General features: G+C 45.3%; 1 protein-coding gene across 2 annotated transcripts; it reads left to right on the top strand.

The window, feature by feature from the left end:
* The first annotated feature begins 520 nt into the window (after window positions 1-520).
* On the top strand, window positions 521-11,570 carry NFKBIZ (NFKB inhibitor zeta). Of its 2 annotated transcripts, XM_014599135.3 has the most exons (12): window positions 521-734; window positions 3,385-3,524; window positions 4,564-4,600; window positions 4,714-4,817; window positions 4,946-5,709; window positions 6,016-6,121; window positions 6,398-6,544; window positions 6,851-6,914; window positions 7,510-7,679; window positions 8,394-8,504; window positions 8,629-8,796; window positions 10,001-11,570. In XM_014599135.3, exons 1-12 carry the CDS (start codon window positions 527-529, stop codon window positions 10,052-10,054), a joined length of 2,073 nt encoding a protein of 690 aa, XP_014454621.2. In that variant the 5' UTR covers window positions 521-526; the 3' UTR covers window positions 10,055-11,570. The 2 variants fall into 2 exon arrangements, with proteins under 2 accessions (XP_014454621.2, XP_014454622.2); XM_014599136.3 differs by having other exon boundaries at window positions 8,629-11,570.
* The last annotated feature ends 10,362 nt before the right edge of the window (window positions 11,571-21,932 follow it).

The raw sequence follows: 21,932 nt of genomic DNA, 5'->3' as shown, positions 1-21,932 counted from the left end.
GTTTAGTACCTGCTGAAGTGTTGGGGCTTAAAGCCTGCTTTATGGAAATGGGAGGCCCCTCCCTAGCTTGCTCCTGCAGCCACATGGCGAAACTTGGGGGCACCCGAACCCCAAGTCTCCATGCATGTAGGACGCCTGCCAAAAGACGTTGGAAACATCTGAAGCCCCTGGTGGGGGTGGAGGATGTTTGCCGGTTGTAGGGCTACTTATGGCTCTGGACTGACTCAGGGACTTGGACTTGATTTGGGCCCCCCCCCGTTGCCCTATATATTGCCCCCCCGTTGCCCTATATATTGTTATTATTATTATGGCGCTATCCGGCGAAGGGTGAGAGAGGGGGAAGGTTGGGTGCTGCATGGCCCTTCCCCTGTGTAGGGGCGGTGGGAGCGCAGCTCCGCGGGGCAGGTCGGTGGGCGGGAGGCGGGAGGCGGGAGGCGGGAGCCCCTTCCCGGCAGGCGCCGCCCCGGCGCGGGTGCGGCTATAAGAGGCGCCGCGCGGGGGCCGACCACCTCCGCCCGGCTGCAAGATGCTGGTGGAGAGCGGGCGCGCGGCGCTGGCGCTGGGAGGCGGCGGTACGGGCAGCCCCCTGGACCTCGCTTGCTTCTATGCCTCGTCCCCGCGCTCCAGCGAGGGCAGCTGCTCGCCTACCCGCTCCGCGCCCGCCTCGCCCGGCTCGGGCTCGGGCTCGGGCTCGGGCTCCGACTGCGAGGCGGCGGGCGGGCAGCGACGCGCCGGTAAGGGCACGGCTCACCGTCCGGGGGGCTGAGGGGGCAGGGGTTTATTGTGCTTGGGGTGGCGGGGCTGAGTGGCTTTGATGTTTGGGGGCTGAATCGCCACGACGGGGGAAGAGCGCCTGGGAGAGGATTGGCATGGGGTGTAGGGGCGAGCCCGTCTTGGGGTGTCAAACCCCGGCCAGACTATAGGGCAGGGCGGGCAGCGAGCTGTAAAAGCGGATCCCGCCTTCAAGGAGAGCAATGTGGGGCTTTCTCTTGCGTGCCTCCTCCTTGTCCCACACTCTGGGTGGGGGCGTTTGCAAATGAGTCCTGGTTTGTATGACGCTTTGATTCTTGCGGGGTCTGCAGAAAAAAAAAAAGGAAATAAGTTTATTGTAAGGAGCAATCTGATCAGAGGCTGCCTTAGGTTATGATTTTCAAATCATATAGGGAGGGGCTCTTGTACCTTATAGTGGGGCTCATCTCCCTCCTCCCCCCACCAGCTCCTGTGTAATTTGCATGTTGGGTCCTGGTACAAAAAAGGCTGAGGAGCACTGACTGAGATGGTGGTTTCTTTGTACGGCATGCTTTGGGTAGAGGTGATCCTGTCTCAGGCAGGCAGCCAGACTGAGATGGACCACCAGCCCCGCTTCCCTATGAGTAAGATTTGAACTACAAAGTCTCCCGTAGATACAGCCTTTGGTTTGAACTAGCTGGTTGTGGCAAGAGGTAGGACCAGTCTTGGAAGGCACTTAAGACCTCTGTGGACGGGAAGTTGCCCAATCTGAGAGGAGCAACCAGATCTGACCAGGGGAACCCTTGTCTCTTGTGATTCCCAGCTGATTTATTTTGCTTATTGATTTATTTTTTACTGGGTCTCGTGTTCCCTGGGGCATCCAGTATGGTCACGCAGTAGTCATTGGCTTTGGTGCTTTGGATGCCAGCAGAAAAGGGTACAGGGTGTTTCAGAAAGGATGCTTAGCACTTTTCAGGAGGAGGCTGTTCAATTTGCATTCCTGTACCCTGGGGTGCTTGGAGGTCCCTGCAAGGGTGCTGCAGGATGACACACTATGTTAGCACTGTTAAGTGGGCGCACAAGATTTGCAAGGTAAACCCAGACACTTCCCATAGCAATTCATTTTGTTCAAACTGTTCTGCCCTGCTGTTGTGTTTCTGTGTTCTTTGTCACAGAAAAATACAAGAGCAATTCTTCTATAGTTTAAAAAAAAAAAAAAAAAAAAAGATAGAGAACTTAAGAGTTGGCATTTTCCTGGAGGCGGGAGTTGAGTCTAATGAGCGGGGTTTTGAGTCTAAAAAGGTTACACTCCTTTATGTAGTGGGGTGTCGGTGCAGCCTGGAAAGAGCCTTGCTCTAAAGCATGCCATTGAAAGTGTTTGTTGGATCAACGCAAGGACCTACTCCAAAATCATTTGATAAGTTTGCATTGGTTATTTGGGTCTTTTCCTTTCTCCCTTAAATAATATACTACTGTTTATGTAACTAGGCACTGCCTTCCCCCTTATAATTTTCCTTTGTCTGTTTGGGTTTATTTTTCCATGAGAGACTTGTTTACAGAAAGGTAATGTTTTTGCGTATAAACATCGAGTTAATCATTTGTTGTTCTTAGTGTCTCAAAAATGGCTCTTAAACTTTTTGTGAGTCATAAGCCTGTTTTCCACTTCAAAGGCTCTTAGGAGCCTGGCTCATTTTCTGGCTTGGGAAGGCTGGGTCTGCTGGAGTGTTGTTACCATGAAGTCTATTGAAACCCAGAGATTGACTCCCATTGACGTCAGTGGATCTTGACTCGGGAGCTGTATTTCTTTTTCTCCAGGCAAAAATCCCAGCTGATGACCCAGGGAAACTTGGGACCAGATCACTGATCTCTAGTTTCCTGTATTAAAAAAAACAAAACAAAAAAACAAAAAAAACCCCAGAAAAAACAAGCATCTGGCTTTTTTTCTTTTCTAGGAGGGGTGATATATTTGTGTGTAATTGTATATATTTTATTTGTATCCTAAACTCTGTACTTTCCTTATCACATTACTTCCCTATTCAAATGGGGTGTTAGACCATCATTTCCTATCTTTCACTTCTGCTTTTACAGCTTTAAAATTAATCTGATATTTTTTTTTTTTAAAGAGGCTGAGAGATCTCAGAGTATTCTGCTTGTCTTTTTAAAGCAAGCAAGTTTTCTTCTTTAAAGTGGAATTTTCAAGCCCTATGGACATGCCAAGCACAAGTAATTCTGGAAATTATTGGCCCAGCATTAGGCAAAAAAATTCTAATATTTTTGTATCATGGTTTTGAAAATATATGTGTAGCACTTGCATTTTATTGCTTCCAGCGTATTAACCAACAAGAGTTGATAAGGTGGGGAGGGATGAGGGAGAGTCAAAAGAGATGAAATTCAAAGTGATGTGCTTCTGAAACCCACAATAGTTGGCCAGCATGGGTCTCTGTAATCAGTTCTTGTGTTGAATGACTGCCTGCATTCTCAGATGGAATCGGAGAATTTTTGGTGATTGTTTTTCTGTTTGTTTTTTTTTGTTTTTGTTTTTGATTCACGGTAATTCCAATTTGCTTGCTTGCTGCTTGTTTGTTTGGGTTTTTCTTAAATGTTTTTTTTGAGCACCTTTTAAATTTTTTTAAAAATTATTTTGTGTCTCCACAGTTGAACACCACATGGGGGGAGGAAGGCAGCACAAAGGACCTTTCCAAGGGGTTCGTGTGAAGAACTCGGTGAAAGAGCTTCTCTTGCACTTCAGAAGCAGCAGACAGATGTCTACAGGCTATGTTCCTGATGACTGCAAGGTAATAAATAGTTTTGATACTATGGGCCTTTGCATCAGTGGGTTCAGCTATTGGTGGAGTTGGTGAGAAATGTATTTAATAACACCAAAGCCCACCTTTTTGGCTTGCTGCTGATGCAGATGTGAGAAATGTTATGTTTTCTCCCAAAACTATGGGAAGCAAGAGTTGGGGGTAGGGAGTGGGAAGACATCAGCAGGTGGATTTGCTCTTGCCAAAGAAAGGAGATACATGGAAACTATAGATGGCTTGTTTTTCAGATGGAGTACAAACAAATGCAAACTGTAAACTCAGTGGCAGTTATGCCAAAGGATAAATGGACAGACTTTCTCAGAAGAGAATTGCTTTAATTGCTTGTTAGTGACAGCAGCCAGTATAGTGCTGTACAGCACACACAGCGTGAAGACAGCAGTTGTCCTGCGAAGCCTGCAGTATAATACAGGGGTGGAAGAAATAAGACATGCTGGCCCAGAAAGAGGAATTTGCCTTAGAGTATCTGCATTTGAGTTGGCTTCCTGTTTACATCTCAGCAAGGGATAATTTCCTATGGAAAGCCCCTACAGACTAGAATAGAGAGGAAGCTAATGGATTTTATAGGAATTTTCTCAAAAAAAATTACAGACTTTAAACAGCACTGTCCTCCTATAGGTTGTTGAACCATCCTGTAGAATTCTGTCATGGATATAATTGTTTGTTACTTTCTAGTAGATGACTCAAAGCCATTTAGACCAGTTATAACTTTATAGACTCATAGGACAGTAGGGTTGGAAGGGATGTCATGGGGTCATTTAGTCCAGCCCTCTTCTCCCAAAGTTGCAGAAGAGCGCTGCAAAAGAGTACGTTTTAGAATTGTTTTTTTAATTATTAAATGTATAAAATGGAAGTGCTGGTTTGACATTCCTCTGTTTGAATTCTTCTAAGTGTAGGAAGTATATCTTATGTTTATATGAGTGTTTTTATTCTCTTGAGTTTTTTGTTTGTTTTTTTTTAAATTGCTTTCAGTTTTTCTGGAATAATTTTTCTTGTTTTTGTTTTTAAATAGGTACAAGAAGGGTTACTGAACTACGATCAGTATACAGGTACAACATTTTAAACTTTCTGCATGCCCCTGTGTAATATAAATATAAACATACTAATTTTTTTAAAAGAATATTTGCAAAGTTTAAACACTGGTTGTAAATTTCCTCAACAGAGTTGAAGAACTTGCTAGCTCACAGTGTCAAAAGAAAGGCTTCTGAGCCCCTCTGTGATGGACCTGCTTACAAACGGCCAGCCAGTGCCCAGCCTCATCTCCTGGTAAATTTTTCTGTCTCTCTCTCTTTTATTGTTTTAAAAAAAAATAGTTTAATAAAACTGGTGTTGCAAGGAACCAGCAGCTGAATAATTTGTCTCATTTTTTTTTGTTTGTTTTAAATTTTTTGCAGACACCACCACAGACACCAACCTCTGTTGATAACATGGAGGATGCACACAAAAATGAATCAAAGCACGATAGCAATACTGACCTGCTTCAGAACATTATAAATATTAAGAATGAGTCGAGTCCAGTTTCTCTGAACACGGTGCAGGTTAGCTGGCTGCACTCTATTTCTAACCATAACTCGCCTGGAGAGCGCTATCAAGACAGTTCAGGAACACAGGCTTTCTCTCCACCCCAGAAGTATCAAACATTCCAAGACAGCAGTTCCCAACAAATGTTGGATGCTCCCCAGAACTACCAGTTTGCTCCCTCACAGGCCCAGGATTTGTCTCAGAATTATACTCGGGATCCTTCACTGGAATACAGGCCAGTTTCTGGCAAAGTCCAGTCTCTGGCCTACCAGCAAAATGCTTTTGAAAGTCGTGAACTGCGGTATTGCCCAACCCAGAGTTTCTCATCTCTCTTGAATGGTTCTGAAGGCTCAGAGAATATGACTTTTCCGCTGCAGCCTCTTGCAAATGCCCATGAGCAACTTGACATCAGCACCCATGCTCAGAACTTCAGCCTGGCACCAAGTAATATCTGTGGTACTCTTGGTGGAAATGGTACATCTCTGGCTACTCTGAATGTCTCTCTACAGCACACAGGTATCAGAAACACTGCACAGCTGGGCAAGTCCTTCTTTCAGTGGCAGGTGGAACAGGAGGAAAACAAGCTGGCCAACCTCTCTCAGGACCAGCTCCTTGCCAAAGACTCAGATGGTGACACGTGAGTGTCTTTCATTTAAACTACAGTGTTGGATAATGCTTTGGTTGGCTCTTGGTGGGTTGCTTGGCTGGAAGGGTACTCTTTTTTGCTTAGTAGGGGTGGCTACACCTTTGAAAATATAATAGCTTCTATCAAGCAGCGTGTCATTTTGTTGGTAGATAGTATTAAAACCTGTGTTGTGCCATCTGCTGTAGATCATACTACAGGCAGTGGGGTAATGTGGGCTGTTTAAAGTGCATATGTTACCTACATGTATATCTGCCTAGATTTTTGCTGACCCCCTTGTACTTGTGACCTTCCCTGCAGGTTCCTTCATATTGCTGTTGCACAGGGCCGGAGGGCTCTTTCCTTCGTTCTTGCAAGAAAGATGGCTGCTCTGCACATGCTGGATATTAAAGAACACAATGGCCAGGTGAGGTTCTCAGTGTCCTAGCATTTTAAGCTTCTGAAGTCTGTATGCTTCCAGACCTTGACTGAAGCTTAGTGGAATGCCTGTTAATATTAACCTTGAGGGTTAGCCTGCATACTAATGCCAGCCTTGACTTAACAGTTCAATGGATAACCCTTCACCAGTGCTGGGAATTGTCTGTATCCATAAACATCGCTTTATTAGTATTTTAGCTGGGGCATTTTAGTTGTCATTTCCTGGTGGATAACAGATGACTTAACCTGTTTTCTGTATTTGCAGAGTGCCTTTCAGGTGGCGGTAGCTGCCAACCAGCATCTCATTGTACAGGACTTGGTTGGTCTAGGGGCTCAAGTGAACACCACTGACTGCTGGGGCAGGACACCACTGCATGTTTGTGCTGAGAAGGGGCATGCCCAGGTCCTTCAGGTGAGGTTTGATAAACTCTGGAGCCCTTTCTTTGCCTTGCCTCCATCCCCTATGAAAACAATCCCCATTTCTCCCGCACTGAGATGTTCTGAGTATATCCCAGGGTTGTACATTATTTAACAGTTTAATATACAGCAGTTTGCTCTAAGACTATCAATGGTATTATAGGCTGTTGCTATAGAATTTTGTACATTTAAAAAAAACCTGAGCAATTTCCTTCATATTATAGGAAAGTGTTATAAAAGCTTTCATTATCAGTATGTCTTTTGGCTTGAACTAACAAGTGCCTTATACCCATTATTGCAGGCAATCCAGAAAGGAGTCTTGGAAAATAGCCAGTACGTGGACCTTGAGGCAACAAACTATGATGGTGAGCAGCTAAGAGTTCTTAACTCCATAGGGTTGTTGGGGATTGCGGTGTTTTACAGCTGTTGGTATCAGTGCTGAAAGGAAGCAATAAATAAAGTCATGGCTTTGTCAGTTTCAGACCATTACAATTGGTATATTAACTAGATTTTACTAAACAAGTAAAATCTTGCTTTTGTCAAGCACTTTCTTTACACTTGTGTATAAAAAGAATACCTGATGGTGAAATGATGTTTAAATATTGGCCTTTTATCTCTTTGAATCATCACCACCTGGTGTGTATTAATTTCCTCAAAGGAGTTGTCAGAGACTGTTTAAATATTTTCTGTTAACTTATTTGAAATTTTCATTTTACTACTACTGAAAATCAGCATCTTTATCACTTGCTTGCTAAAAGCTGAGAATTAGTGTTAAGTGCCTTCAGTGACTGCGGTCACAAATGTAAAATGGCCCAGGCCCCTGTCGCTGCTGTGGAAAAGCGCAACCATGGGCCTGGGAGGGGAAAAAGTTTGAGCTGCCCCTATGAAACAAGACAGCCAATCAAATAGTTTTTTACTGCTTGTTTGATTTAAATTTGTATTATTGTTCTTAACTTCAAGGTTTGTCAGCTTTGCACTGTGCGGTACTAGCCCACAATGCTGTGGTGCATGAACTCCAGAACCGTCAGCCTCCTCACTCCCCAGAGGTTCAGGAACTTCTATTGAGAAACAAGAGTCTGGTAGACACCATCAAGACTCTGATCCAAATGGGAGCTTCTGTTGAAGCAAAAGTAAGTTAGAATAGCAATTCTGAAATAACTGGGTGCTGGGTGCCACCTGAGGCAGAGGGTGAATTGCTTATTATAAATAAAAGGGAGTTAAATAAATACTTTCAAGTACTTTTAAAACTTCTTCATTTATTTGATTGGAATGGGAATGCTGCATTTACTCAGATCAGCTGGCTCTCTTCTTAGTAGGCTAGGAGAAGAAAGTGACAACTTAATTTTTTGGATAAATTTAATATTAGCTGGACTGGTAACAAATGTATTCCACTGTATTGTAAGTATTTAGAAGCAGCCTGTAGAAAATGCTGCCCTGGTGTTTTTCCTGGGGTTTGGGATTTGGATTATAATTAAATCCCATATCTGGTTTGAGTGAATACTGGGCCAGGTCGTTGGGAGGTCTAAACTGTCCACTGCCTTCTTGAGAACTTGAACAATTCAATACCCACTGAGGATCTGGGCTGTCACATATGAGACCAGAATAGTTTTTAAAAATTACCTTTTTTACTTTGAATTCAAATGTTGGTGAATTACAGTACAAGTGTAGTAGTAGTGAAGGTAGTCATCCCCTGTACTCTTCCTTCTCCCAGTCCCCTTGAGGGTACTCTGATATTATTCATTGCCTTTTAAAATAAATGGAAGTGTGTCTAATCAGGAAGTGAATCCATCAGACTTACAGTGTTGCAATGCAGAAACTTTTCTTTTGTTTTTTGTTTTGACTAGGATCGTAAGAGTGGTCGCTCAGCTCTGCACCTAGCAGCAGAAGAAGCCAATGTGGAGCTTATTCGTCTCTTTCTGGAGCTGCCCAACAGCCTGTCTTTTGTTAACGCAAAGGTATGGTGTCTTTCATGAATGCAAAGTAGTGTAGACCCCTTGTTGAATATGAGTGATATCATCCTTGTGCCACTATTCCTAAATCTTGCTATCTTTAATGGCATTGTTCCCTTGTTTTCACTAGGCGTACAATGGCAACACAGCACTTCATGTGGCTGCCAGCCTGCAGTATCGGATGACCCAGTTGGATGCAGTTCGTCTGCTGATGAGAAAGGGAGCTGATCCCAGTGCTAGGAACCTGGAGAATGAGCAGCCAGTTCATCTGGTTCCTGATGGCTCTGTAGGAGAACAGGTAAAAGAAACTCCAAACCTTTCAGATTTTTCTATTGAGTTGAGTGGCCATGAGTAGATTTTTTTTTTTTGTTTGCTAGAAGTCCTTCTTTCTAGCAATATTAAATTCTGTGAAGCAGTATCATAGATGCTTCTGAGTTAGGGGAACAGAATAGCTTGACTGATTAGGACTATTCTCAATCAAAGGCAGGGTAGAACAGTTAACCATATCTCTGCTCATTCAGAATAGGACAGCTGATAACAGTTTTCTCCTTGCAACTTCTTGGTCTTACATGCTAATATGTAAAACTAAAAAACAGTTAAAAAGCTGGAGTTGAATTATTTGGGACTAACAAGGCTAGTAACATACATAGTAATCACCTAATCTTAGTTTTTGGAATGATCCCTGAATGTTCAGAGAAGTAAATTGAGTGTGTTTGCAAAAAGTATTTATTTCCAAAGAAATGCATGGAAAATTACAGATACCCAGTTTGTTTACAAAATGGGTAAACAAATCTGAGAGAGATCCCAAAGAGAAATGGCAAGCTTTTTAATTTCAATGTTGTGTATAAATATAGTATGTCAGAGTTGATGCAAGTAACTTGACAATTCTGTGCATTTATTTTACATATCAAGAACTTTCATAGAATCGGCCATTAGGCATTTTTTAACGTTATAAGGTCACAATGCAAGACAAGACGCTTACTGTGCAGTAGTAATGAGCTACTGTGTAATAAGCATCACCAGGCAACCATGCTGGGACGCTATTGCGCAGAAACGTTGGTTACTGTGCAGTCATTTGGTACTTGGTTATGCAAGTACTAAATGACTGCAGTAACAACCACGCAGCAGGCATCTCATGTAGATGTGCCTAGTATATGCGAAAACAAGAATCTAGCTCTTTGCTTATGAATATGGGGTAGGCCATAAAAAAAAAAAAAAAAAAATGCTAGTGTTGTGATAAATTTTAGAGTCCAAGTAATAAATCAGGGCTGTGCTGAACTAGGTACTGTACATTTATTCATACCAAAGAGATGACCCTTGCCCTGAAAAGTTTACAGTCTAATCAAGTAATTCCGATCTCAGTTACAGTGGTAAAAATCATGTCATTTTAAGGCAATTCACTTGTACAACTGAAATCGGAATCTAAGCTGATAGCATTGCTTTTATGAGTGCACAAGTTTGAGCCTTTAGCGGGTGAATACTGATCTTTGTCTCTTTTTCAGATAAGACGGATCCTGAAGGGGAAGGCTATTCAGCAGAGAGCCTCGCCATATTAGACTCCATGTGTCTTGGAGTTCTCATCGCTTACACTCACTGTCAGTTAGGCAGTCCTAATGTATTTGTAAATAGACCATTTGCCTGGTGGAGGCAAATGTTAGTTGTTTCCATGAAACAAAAGTATTTAGTTCACTATCATATAGTGGGTTATAATTAAAATAAATAAATAAATCCAAATTCCTCTGAGCAGGTGGGAATGTTTGATTCCCAGGTATACGGAACCTTTGTCTGGATACTTGGACCCAATATCAGTGGTAAAACTGACTTACTTAACAGCAGATAATATGGTATCTGGGCACAGACAATTGTATTATGTTGTTTGTTTTTGTGTTTAATTTTTTTGGTTTTTTTTGCATTTAGCTAGATTTGATAGATGGCAATATTTTTATTTGTTTTTGTCTTTTTTTAATTACACATAAATATTAACTTCTAGAAAAATCTAATATTTTAAAACTAAAAGACCTATTTATATACCTTTTTGTAGTCCTCCCCCCCCCCCAGGTTCCATGGCAGTACTGTGTATAATCAAAGGCATTATCATGCAGTTGCATAGACCTAGTGGTTTGTTCCAGTTTCAAGTATTTCTAGTTTTGAGCTTTTGGATTGTGCTCATGGAATTCTGATTTTTATGCTGGTAGAAATCGGATTAATTTAATTGTGTGAATGATTAATTGTCAGTGCTATAGTATTGGCAGGATCAATTGTCAATGGTACTTATTTGCAGAAAGCTATTGTAGTTTAAAGCAAATGATGAGTTGTAATGGGATAATTATAAGCATGATACTGATCCTGTTGACATCAATGGGGACAGAATCAAATCCTATTTTCTTGCACCAGGACAGGTTTTTCTTTAATCAAAGCAGTAGACTGTGGAGGAGAAAATATCCCTCTGTACATAATTTTCTTTAATGAGGATGAGTGTGGTTCTGATTTCAGCAGCTCGTGCACACATTTGGGTGTAAATACATGCTTAGATCGCTTCCATTTTGGGAAAGTACTGATAGATGTCAGTGGAACTTAAGCATGTAGTTTAGATTACCTTGCTAAATCAGACCCTTTTCTCCTAGGGGAGAATACTACCATCTCCTAAACAGATTTATTCTTGTATTGATGTTTTTACCTTATAGGTATAGTGATAATTGAATAATATTTGAAGCAAACACAGGTATTTTTCAATAATTATTCTGGCTCTTATTGCAACATGTTTATTAATGATGCTGTATAAACACGTTTGATCAAAGAGAATGTCCTGTGTTGATCCCTCAAAGTTACCTGGGATGTACTTCATTTCAGTTGATTCTTTGTATGTTCTCTTTGTTCTCTAGCTGTTCTTGCATCATGTGTGATTCTTGTCCATAGCTGTGTAATTAACCTGGCATAATCTGATCACGTTGTTTATTGAAAGTATGTCTTGTAGACAAGATAATTGGGAAATCTGATAACCTTGAGCAGAGCTGTGATGCATGCTTTAAAGATATCATGTACAGTTTTGAATAAACTTCTTAATTCAAAGTTTCCAGTGCCTGGTATATGTGATGCAAATAATATTTAATTTAATAAAATATGATGTGCTGCAAAAGCCTTATACTGACGACACCTTGCCCTTTGGGAAGCAGAAACCACGTAAATAGCCCAGTTCTCACCTGGCCAATCATTCCGCACACACATAGCCCCCTCCTCTCTTGGGATTCCTTTCTTGCACATTTTGGGAAACTGAATCATCTTAGCCAACCTCTCATTTGCTTCTCTTGCTTTCCATCTCACTTCTTCCCTTTGAGTTATGTTTAGTCAGTTCACTAGATTGACAGTTTGATTTGGTTTCACAAACACCAACTTCATAAAGAAGTCATTGAAAATTTGTCCTGAACATGGCAGGTTGCTGCTGAGGCCACAGTCTGTTCCTCTGCTCCTATCTTTTTCCAGGAGTAAGAGCCTTCTAAGGATAGCTACAGCGAGGTAGATGTAACCTCACTATTAAGTTTGAAAGAGGGAAGGGAGAAGGTTGTGTTTTGACCAGCAAATGAAATGATACTGAATGGTGATGAAGACTTGCGGTGGGGTGTCAAATCCATAGCTGGTGTTGGTAGATTAGAGCCTGCCAAAGCCAAAACAAGGCCTACTTAATGTATCAATCTGGCCTAGACCATCTGAGAGGCTCTGTATCATTTGAGAAGATGAATTGAAGGCCATGCCTTCCAATAGTGAATCTTGCCTTCTGAACTGAATGAAAGGGCTCTTTGCTTTGTGGGGGTTTGGAGAAAATTCAGTCCCATTCCACTGGTGTTCTTTTTAATAATTTACATAATGGGCAATTTAAATATTCTTGTGTTGAAGGGAATCTGATCTGGATTTGCTGGTATATTACTTGAGGTTGTGGCCAGTTGGCTTACCTGGGAAGAGAACTAAATCCTTTGGGTTTTTTGAGTGTGGCAGAAAGTATAGGTACAGTCAAATCCCACTGCTGCAGGTAAGCCAGTGAAGGCCATTGTAAGGCATTGTCCCCTTTCATATCAATGACCTTGATATCTAGTGCAAGTAAGGGTTCTTGGGATTTAGATTAGAGCATGAAAACTAAAGAAAGAAATCGGTGTTTGATATGCTGCTCCTGAAATAATTTCATAGTCTCAAAGGTTTAGTATACAGTTCCACACAAAGCAACCTAACCCCAAGTGTAATTTATTAATATTCTCTCATGTAACATTAGAAGGTGAGCAGTGTCTGGCACAAACAGCAGAGTTAGACAATCCCTCTAACTGAAGACCAAATAACTAGGCATCAATTTGTATAACAAGGTTTGGCTGAAACACTCTTCTCCATTAGTAGGGGTTGGCACTTCTGGGACAAGGTTAAATGTGCTTTATCAGTTCGTAGAGACGTGAAAGAGGCGTTAGCTATGGTCTGAGTTGCTCTGGGGAAGGAATGCTAGTTGATGCCAAGTTCTGTTCTCTTACTGTTGGTGGTTCTTGGCTTATGCCACCAAACCCCAGCTTGGATTTGTTGGCTGTGTACTTTAGCACAGATGGTGAAAGGAGCTGACTCTCAAACTACTAAATATAGTATACTCCCAGGAGTGGGGCAGACAAGCATGTTTTACATTTATTTCTTAACATCTGTTTGTATCGCAAACATGGGTTTATATGCTCTTAGGGTGGAGCATGTGGTAAATACAACTTCAAAATACCTGTTAAGTGACTGTTCAGTGGGCATGGGTAGATTTGAAGTGGTTGCCTATTAAGGTAACAAATATCACCATCAGCACCTGCCTTCTTTAGGCTGGTTAAAGCAGGAATGAAAATGGGGCAACAGAGAACAGGGACAACTTGACCTAGCCCAGGGGCTGTCAAGGTTTTTGGGTAGTGTCAAAAACACCCACAACCTCTACTTGGAGATGTGGCATGCCAAGGGACCTTTGAGGGGCTTGATCCTTGTAGCAGCGTAGCTCTGGCCCCTTCCCTGCTGTCCACCCTGAGGTGTGCGTGCACCTGACACCAGCAATGAGCTGGGCCAGGGGTCTGCAGATCCCAATGCAGCTGCTTGCAGCTTCCTGGCTGCCTGCTACAGTCAACCTGAGCTCTGGGTAGGCCCCTGCCAGCTGCTGTGGATCCTGGGCTGCTTGTGGCAGGCAGCGGGGATGCTGCAAGCAACTGCATTGGGGTCAGTAGAGCCCGAGCCTGGTTTATTGCCAGAGGCAGGTGCACGTGTGATTGGGCAGATGGCAGGAGAGCCACAAAGGGTCCTATCCTTGTTGTGGTAGTGCATCCCTGGCCCCTTCCCTGCCATCTGTCCCGAGTCATGGGGGCCATGCAAAATACTTTTGCACACCATGTTCTGGCATGCATGCTATGGGTTGCTGGCCCCTGCCGTAGCCTGTCGGGTTATTTATAGCTAATCTTAAAAATCATTGACTCCACCCTTGGGGAATTAATTTCCAGATTAATTTGCTTCATGAACAGCATGTGCCCTCGGCGGCTGGGGGGGGCACAACTGTGCCGGTGGTGGTGGGAGCCAGATGGCGGTGAGCAGGGAGCAGACGCTGCCAGCACTGTCAGTGGTGAGGGGTGGCAAGCGCTGACCACAGATCAGTGACCTTTGGCGGTGGCGGCCAGGGGCGATCATGGACTGCCCAGAGATGGCATTGGGGTGGCAAGCAGTGACTACCTGCAGGTGCGCCAACAGGGTTGGCAGTGCCTTTTTGCAGGAGGTGCACCACCACGCTGGGGTACACGTGCACCCGTGTGCTCCCCCTATGCGTTGCCCTTGGTTTGCTTCACTGCTGAGTTCCCGTGAGCCTGGTCAAGTTTTGGGAACTTTTGTGTACAAACTGTTTCCAACACAAACTCATCTTTCATTTATGACTCAAGAGAAGTCTTTATGGAAGTGCTTTTCAACCAGGGTGCCAGGAGATCCTTTGAAGGGTGCTATGGGACGCCATGCAATATTAGCCCTGTTAGCTGGTGAATTGTGTGTAGGTGTTTTCACATCTAAGTCCAGATATTGCAAATAGAATGACTCATAGGCTACATCCAGGTGTACAGGCACGTGCAGTTTGGGGCACTGCAAGCCTCTTTGTGACACTGCAAACTGTGTGTGATGAATGTTAAAATGTGCCCTGTGCTGCAAATTTGCAGCGTGGGGCCAAAATTTGCTACCAAGTTTTCCTGGTAGCAAAAAAAATACCTTAAAGAAAAAGTAGCATGTTGTACACCCAACAAGCATGTGCTGGCACACATGCAGGCTGAGCCTTTTGGTCAGGCTTCTGTGCTGCGAGGCCTGTGTTCCTGCTGCTCCAGGCCACTAGGTAAGACTGGTGGGGCCAGCTCCCCTTTGCTGAAGAGTTGGGCAGGGGCAGTTTGCCTGTTGTGGGACAATTGCTGCAGTGCACGCCCCTGCATGTGCCCTTCAGTGTGGAACAGTTTGTCCTGCAATGAAGGGCATACGCAGGGTGTGCACTGTAGTAATTTGTGCTGCTGCAAGTGCACACCCCTGCATTTACGGCTATGGTGTCCAAACATTCTGACTTGTAGTCTTTCTGAGGTCTTTGCAGCAGAATTGCTCTTTTATTTTTCTGTAATTTAAAAAAAAGAAAAACCAAAAAGAGTGAAAGCTAAGAGTTGGCATTTTCCGAGGGGCACTTTGAATCTAAAAACATTGAGAACCACTGCTTTAGAGCGTGTGGCCAGGTTTGTATCTGATTCCAACTTGGGGGCAGGGGGGCATATACCTGCCATCCAACCATCTGGGATAGCTTTTGTCTACTACTGGATTATCTTGTAGTGGATAGAAGCAATATCGGCTGTCAGAATTTTACAGCTTATCCTTCTCCGGGAAATTCAGGACAGTTCTCCCTGCTTCTGCAGCCCTCAGATGGTTACATTTTTGCTGTTCCGAATGTTAGCGTTCACTGGTTCTGCACTGTTTCCCGTTCACTTCTGCAAACAATATTAAGCTGATGACTGAAAATAGTAGTGCAACCCCTTGCATGGTGCTTACTGCATTAGCAGTGGTCTTTCCCCAACAGAGCAGTCCCTCCTGAAGGGTGGCGAGTTGCGGTCTTTCCTCTGACTTGGCATAGTTTCTCCTTCCTGTTCTAGAGTCCATTTGCATGAGTTTCTCTTCATTTGTGGGACTTACCTGTTATTTCTGGTCTGTGAGAGCCATTGTTTGCTGGCTGGCTTATGAAGTTAGTCTTTTGAAATGTATTAAGCTGCTGGCCTGGAGCGTTTGACATGAATGTTTTGTCATTTCTGCCCAGAGACTTGGTGATAGCTGAATATTATTTAATTTAAACTATGTTAATTTTAAAATAGAGGATAGCTTCCAGTATCTATTCCTTTTCAGTTTGCTCACAGGAAGAACTGGTTCTATTTTACTTCCTTACTGATTTCTGAGTCTCACTCCAATGTTCCTGTCTTTAGACTGCCTCTATGGTAATCTTTGCTAGCTAGCTCTATTATGTGGGGATATTAATTTGTTAACAAAACTATGAGGTCAAGTGACTCCTGTCCCTGACTGAAGGCCCCAGTGCTGACAACTTAAAGACCAGCTGTAAGACATGGCCACCAACTATCCTCCATCCCCACCAAAATACAAACTTCAAAGGCTTATCAGTCTGGATATAAGGAAAAACTTCTTCATGGTTCATGTGACCAGACTCCCAGTGGGGGTGGTGCAGGCACCTACCCTGGAGATCTTCAAAAGGAGACTGGACGCACACCTTGCTGGGGTTATTTGACCGCAGCAGTCTTTCCTGCCCAGAGCAGGGGGGCTGGACCCGATGATCTAATGAGGTCCCTTCTAGCCCTAAACTTCTGTGAATCTCTATCCTTCCCTTTGAACTGTCACCTTTATAAAGCCTCTTAATGCAGTAGCACCTAGCTACTAAAGTCAAAACCTCATTATTATAGGAGCTGCAAAAACCTAGAATAAATAGGAGTCTCTCTTATGTGGCAAATGAGATCCTGGATTTTGGTTGGCTTGCTTCCTCTTCGTCACATACTCCTCCTAGTTTTGCAGGGGGAGGGTTATATATTTATGGGTTGGGTGTGCATGGCTTCTTTTTTAATGGGCAAGTGAAAGATCATTCACATACACTTTTTCTTAACTTTGATAATGAGTGACTAGAGTTTGCCTGGGCTGGTAGACTTTGCTTAGTGGTTTTGTAAACCACTGAGTAAGGCATTTTCTAGGAGGTGGTGGTTGCTCTACATTTGGCTCTCCTTTCAGTTTCTGGTGAGATTTCACCCCTCCCCTTTGTTATTTGGAGAGCCTGAGGGAAGATGACTGAGACTGGTATTGTCCACACGTTATAATTAGAAGTGGGAGGAGAAAAGAGAAGGTAGTCTCCTTGGTGACTTTGCTCTGCCTGTAATTCTGATCTGATGACTGAGTGAAATGCTCTTTCACACAGATAAAGTGGAGGAGTGGAACTGACCAGGAAAGCATATTTGATGGAAACTCAATATACAAACACACCATATTCACCCACCTACCATGTCTAGCTTATAAGTAGTGTGATCATACATCCCGGTTTGGCCAAGACAGTCCCAGATTTCATAGGCTATCCTGGCTGGTGGCTAAAATTGAAGCAAAAGTCTTAGATTGGTGGCACCCTACATGCATGTGCCCAGCTTGGCTTCTCCTGAGCAGCAGCTGGAGGCTGAAGGGACAGGGGTCTGGGCTGAGCACTGCTCTTCCTGCTTGGGGCAGGGATTGGCCAGGGTGGGCTGGGCCAGACCCAGGGCTTGGCCACCTGTGTGCAGTGAGCTAGGATGACTGGCAGCCTTGTGCTCTGCTGCTGTGGCCCCTGCTGAGGCCCAGGGTATGTGACAGCCCTGGGCAGTTGCCAGCAGCATGGGTGAGGCACCATGTTGCTGCACAGCGTGGGCTGGTAGAGCACAGGGGGTATCACACAAGGGCTAATCCCACCTGGGTCCAACCTCTGTGCATAGGCATGGAGCCTCATTGCAGGCCTCTGTGCTGTCCCGCCCTGTCCTGCTCTGCCATCAGGGCTCCTGGGAGCTGTGGGGCCAGTGGGGCTGCGTGTGTGTGCGTGCATGTGTGTAATGCCCCCCATCCTGGATTTCTTTACCCGGTCCTGGATTTTGTTCAAAATAATATGGTCACCCTACTTCTAAGGTTCTTCAGGTTTCTTTTTTACATGGCCTCTTTGTATTTTCCATGTTACTAAACCTCCTGCTAAGTAAAACAGGAAGAGGTATAAAAGGATCTTTATTTACACAGTGTAAACTTTTAGTTCCAGCTTGTAGCAAAAATAACAGCTAGGTGCATACTGTTGTTTGCTCCGAACAGTAAAGGTATGTGTGAGAGGGGAGACAAAAGTCCCCCCAAGATGTCCCAAACCCTCGCCCGATGCACCCCAGTACTCACCACAGGGACAAAGATGAGCAGCAGCTGGGGAGAGACACCAACACAGGCTCGGCAGTTTCAGAGCTGCCTGAGCCTGTGAATCGGTGAGCCCCAGGGGCACGGTTTTGGAGAGGCATGGGCTGCTCAAAAAGCAGCTGGAGGTGCAGCTGTGGTGCTGGAGAGAGGGGAGCAGAATGCCTGCCAGGAGGCGCCAGCTGCGGAGCCAGGCAGCATCAGCCCTGAGCGTGGGGAGGGAGGTGCACCCATGTGCATCCCCTATGCATCGCATCTGGGCTATAGGGTAGGACCCAGAGAGTTCTACTGAACGATCTGTGTTGTTTTGGCAAGAAGTGGCCAGTGGTATCCCTCAGGGGTCCAGGACAGTGCTTGGTCCAGTGCTTTTTAACATTTTCATCAATGATTTGGATGTAGGTGTGAAGAGCTCACTGGCCAAGTTAGTGGATGACACCAAGTTTGGGGAAGTGATGATCTTCCGAGGTCCCTTCCAGCCTCGCAATCTATGAATCTTATTTCACAGTTCTGGAGGCTGTTTTTAAACTCATTCCAATAAAGTTATTTGTTCTTGCTTCTAACTTAAACTGAATAATATATCCCAAAGCCCCCAGCATAAAAGTAAAGCTTCTAGTTTCTTTTTACCTAGAGAAGAATGGATTGTGTTATATGGGATGGTGCACCACACCATCTACACCCCCCTTTTCAAAATCCTAGATCTGCCCATGTATACATACCACAATATGGAGATACCCTGAACTCAGTGGGAACATGGGTACAAAGTGTGAGGGCCGGGAGCGGTCCGAGGCCCCTTTTCTCGCGTGGCAGGCTGTGGCCAGCAGCCCGGACACGCCGGGTCGGGGAAGACAGGCAGCACGCTAGAATTAGGCACGGACGCTTAGTGGTTGATTTAAGGTTATTTTACTTACACCGAAGATGGTCGCGGTGCAGGCAGGAAAACTTACTTGAGTTTTGGTTACAAAACAAAACAAAAAAACCTCGAACCTGCAGAACGTAAGGGTACGTCGCAATGGGGTTTCGGCGACGGGAAGAAAAAAAAAAACTGCAGGACTCGAACCCCAGGTAGAGCTCTGGATTCACTCACACGAAGTTTGCTAGGCTCTGTGGAACTTTGCGCGCAGGGAAGGGTACGTCGAGGGATCAGGCGGCGACGGGGAGAGGCGAGAGGCCGATCAGACCCCTATAGCCTTCTTGAGATACATGCTGGGTCCGATAGGCTCTGCAGCACTTAGAGATCTTCACGAGACGTGAAGTTCTCCTCCTCCTGATAGTCGTGGAGTTCTCCAACTTGGGCGGAAACCACTCAAGCCTTTTATACGGCTAGCAAGCCAATCGCTAGCCGCCACGTAGGAATAATTTAGAACTGACCAATAGTGGGGCACGAATCTGAATACAAATGGCGGGAACTCCTTGCAACGTGCATCTCCTTTCTGCAGCTCAGAAATGCACCCTGCAAAGAAAGCTACGAGTGGCGGGAAATAATTCAGCAGTGCCGAAGCACACACAAACAAACAAACCAAACAATCACACCCTTGGGTTGTGACAAAGCAGAACTATGCAGAGGTACCCAAGCTCAGTCTTGCACATGCCAACTCGGAAACAGGATTAGCTCAACTCTGCCTCAGGCTAATTAGCTCTGCAGAACATGGCTAAAGTGGTGACACTGCTTCCACATGTGAAGAGCTGGCTGATAGCTTTTCATGGTGCTGCCTTGCGCGCGCGCGCGCGCACACACACACACACACACACACACACACACACACATACATACACTTTAGCTGCTTGCAGACATTAAAAACAAAAACGGTGCTTGTGACAGGGGGGCCTCCTTGGGGCCGAGGTCTGTGGCCTGCCCACCTGTCACTGTGACAGGGGCCACTTGGGGCCGACCTCCGTGGCCCGCCCCCTGTCTTGTGGGCAACTACCTGCCATGCCTTTGATGATAATTGAGGCAATCAGATGTCAATTAAGCGGGAGGCTGCCCATCTAGTGCCCCGATGCCGGGGGCGCTCTCTGTGGCTCCTATCCTCCCCAATACCGCAGCCCAAGCCTTGCAGATGGCATCATGGTGTTCACATAATCACTGGCCCTATGCTGGGCCCCAGAATCATCCACACAGGACCCCTCTATGATCCTCTCCTATCAGGCGGCCACTCCGCCGTCATACGGGCTACCTAGCCCCCCCCGAAGCCATGTTCCCCTCTTGGGTGTCGTCCCCCCGGGACCTTCGGCCACTTGCCCTGGGCCACCTCCAGGCCAGTCGGGACCCCAGACCCCTGGCTCTTGGGCGTCCCTCGCAGTGGGCCCCTGGCCCTTTTGACTCCCATAGTCCTGGACCCAGCTTGGGCCAGTCGAGGGTACTCTCCCCTTCGGGCTGGGTCTCTAGCTGCTCACTCACATCCTCGGGCCTCACCGTGCCACTACTCCCTTTCTCCTAGGGGCAACCGCAGCACCACACCCTGTACTCAATCACGCTCTCGGGGTCCGCCTTCTCTGGGCCCCTCACAACACTGGCCCTCTGGGCCCCCCAACAAACACAAGGGTAACCCACCCGGGGTGGTGGGAGCTAGGGGTTAAGGCGCCCCAACCCACTTTCCACCGGGGTGATAACTGGCCTGGCATTTCCTGGGGGCTCCCACACCACTGAGAGCCCCACAAGGCCACCCACTCCCAGCAGGGTGCAGTTTCAGGACCAGGACCAGGACCAGGACCAGGACCAGGACCAGGACCAGGACCAGGACCAGGACCAGGACCAGGACCAGGACCCTCCTGACCAATCCCTTGCACCTCCCCCTTACCTCTGGGTCATTCACAGCAACCCTATAACCAGGCAATGCTGCTGCCTGGCTTCCTACAGCCAAACTGCCCTGTTTATATAGGCAGCCCATGCCTCAAAATGGTTGCCCTCGTCAGGCACCTGGAGGCTGCCAGCTCCAGGCCCTTAAAGTGGCAGACACACCCTGTGCTCTGCCACAGTGCTTTACTTTAAACTCGAAGTGCTTCTGCGCTGAGCCTGCCACCACATACTCAGAAGAGGGAGCGTATTAATTGGATGAGACTTACCCAACATCTATACAGATTGGGTGTCTTAGTGGGGCTTTTATCTAACAGCTGATTGACTCTGCTTTAGCTGAAAGTGCCAAAAAGACCCACTGAAGCACTCGATCTATACAGATGCTGTGGAGTCAGGTCAAACTAACACACTCCTGCTTCCAGTAAAGCATGGAAGCATGGATTTTTTTTAATGTCTGTAAGCAGCCTCTGTGGGTAGGGGAGAAATATAAAATTAGAAGTCTTTGCCTCAAGCAATCTTCAGTCTAAATTGAAGACAGCTCGAGGTCATGTCAATAAATGTGAGGACAGTGTAAGGAAAATAGGAGAATAATGGTTTCCAAAGTGAAAGATATGAGAGGTGCTTATGGCTATACCTGCCTATTATTTTTTATTCAGTTAATATTTAGGTGTGATGTCCAGAACAGATGCCTTGGTTACCAATGGTAGCTTAGCTAAAAGGAAGGAGTACTGAGAAGAGTGAGGATGCATGGTTCACAGAGGGAGTTACGAGATGGTAGCATAATAATAGGAAATGCCATGCCTTCTCAGCAGTAAATTTCAACGTGCCTTGACAAGTGTCATATCCCCAGTTTATAGATGGGGAAACGGAAATTCAGAGAAGGGAACTGGTATGTCCAAGCTCACCCAATATGTCCATGGCAGCTAGGAAGAGAAACCAGTTCTCCTGCATCCCAGTCCAGTCCTCTTATTCTCTTTTTAAACTGCCTTTTCCTAAAACTGGTCAAAGAGCAACCTGGGAGAGAAAGTGGGAGACTCGTACAGAGTCTGATCCAATGACCACTCAGACTGAATGGACAGCAGCTTATCTCACATTTTTCTGCTTTTATTAGTTATCATTTCCTAATCTGTCAATCATTCAAGAGGATGTCCTTGCAATTATTTAATATCCAAGAGGTGTGCTCA

This window comes from Alligator mississippiensis, chromosome 1 (assembly GCF_030867095.1).
Source record: "Alligator mississippiensis isolate rAllMis1 chromosome 1, rAllMis1, whole genome shotgun sequence".
NCBI classification, from domain to species: domain Eukaryota; kingdom Metazoa; phylum Chordata; order Crocodylia; family Alligatoridae; genus Alligator; species Alligator mississippiensis.
This window is presented reverse-complemented; position numbering and strand designations above follow the sequence as displayed.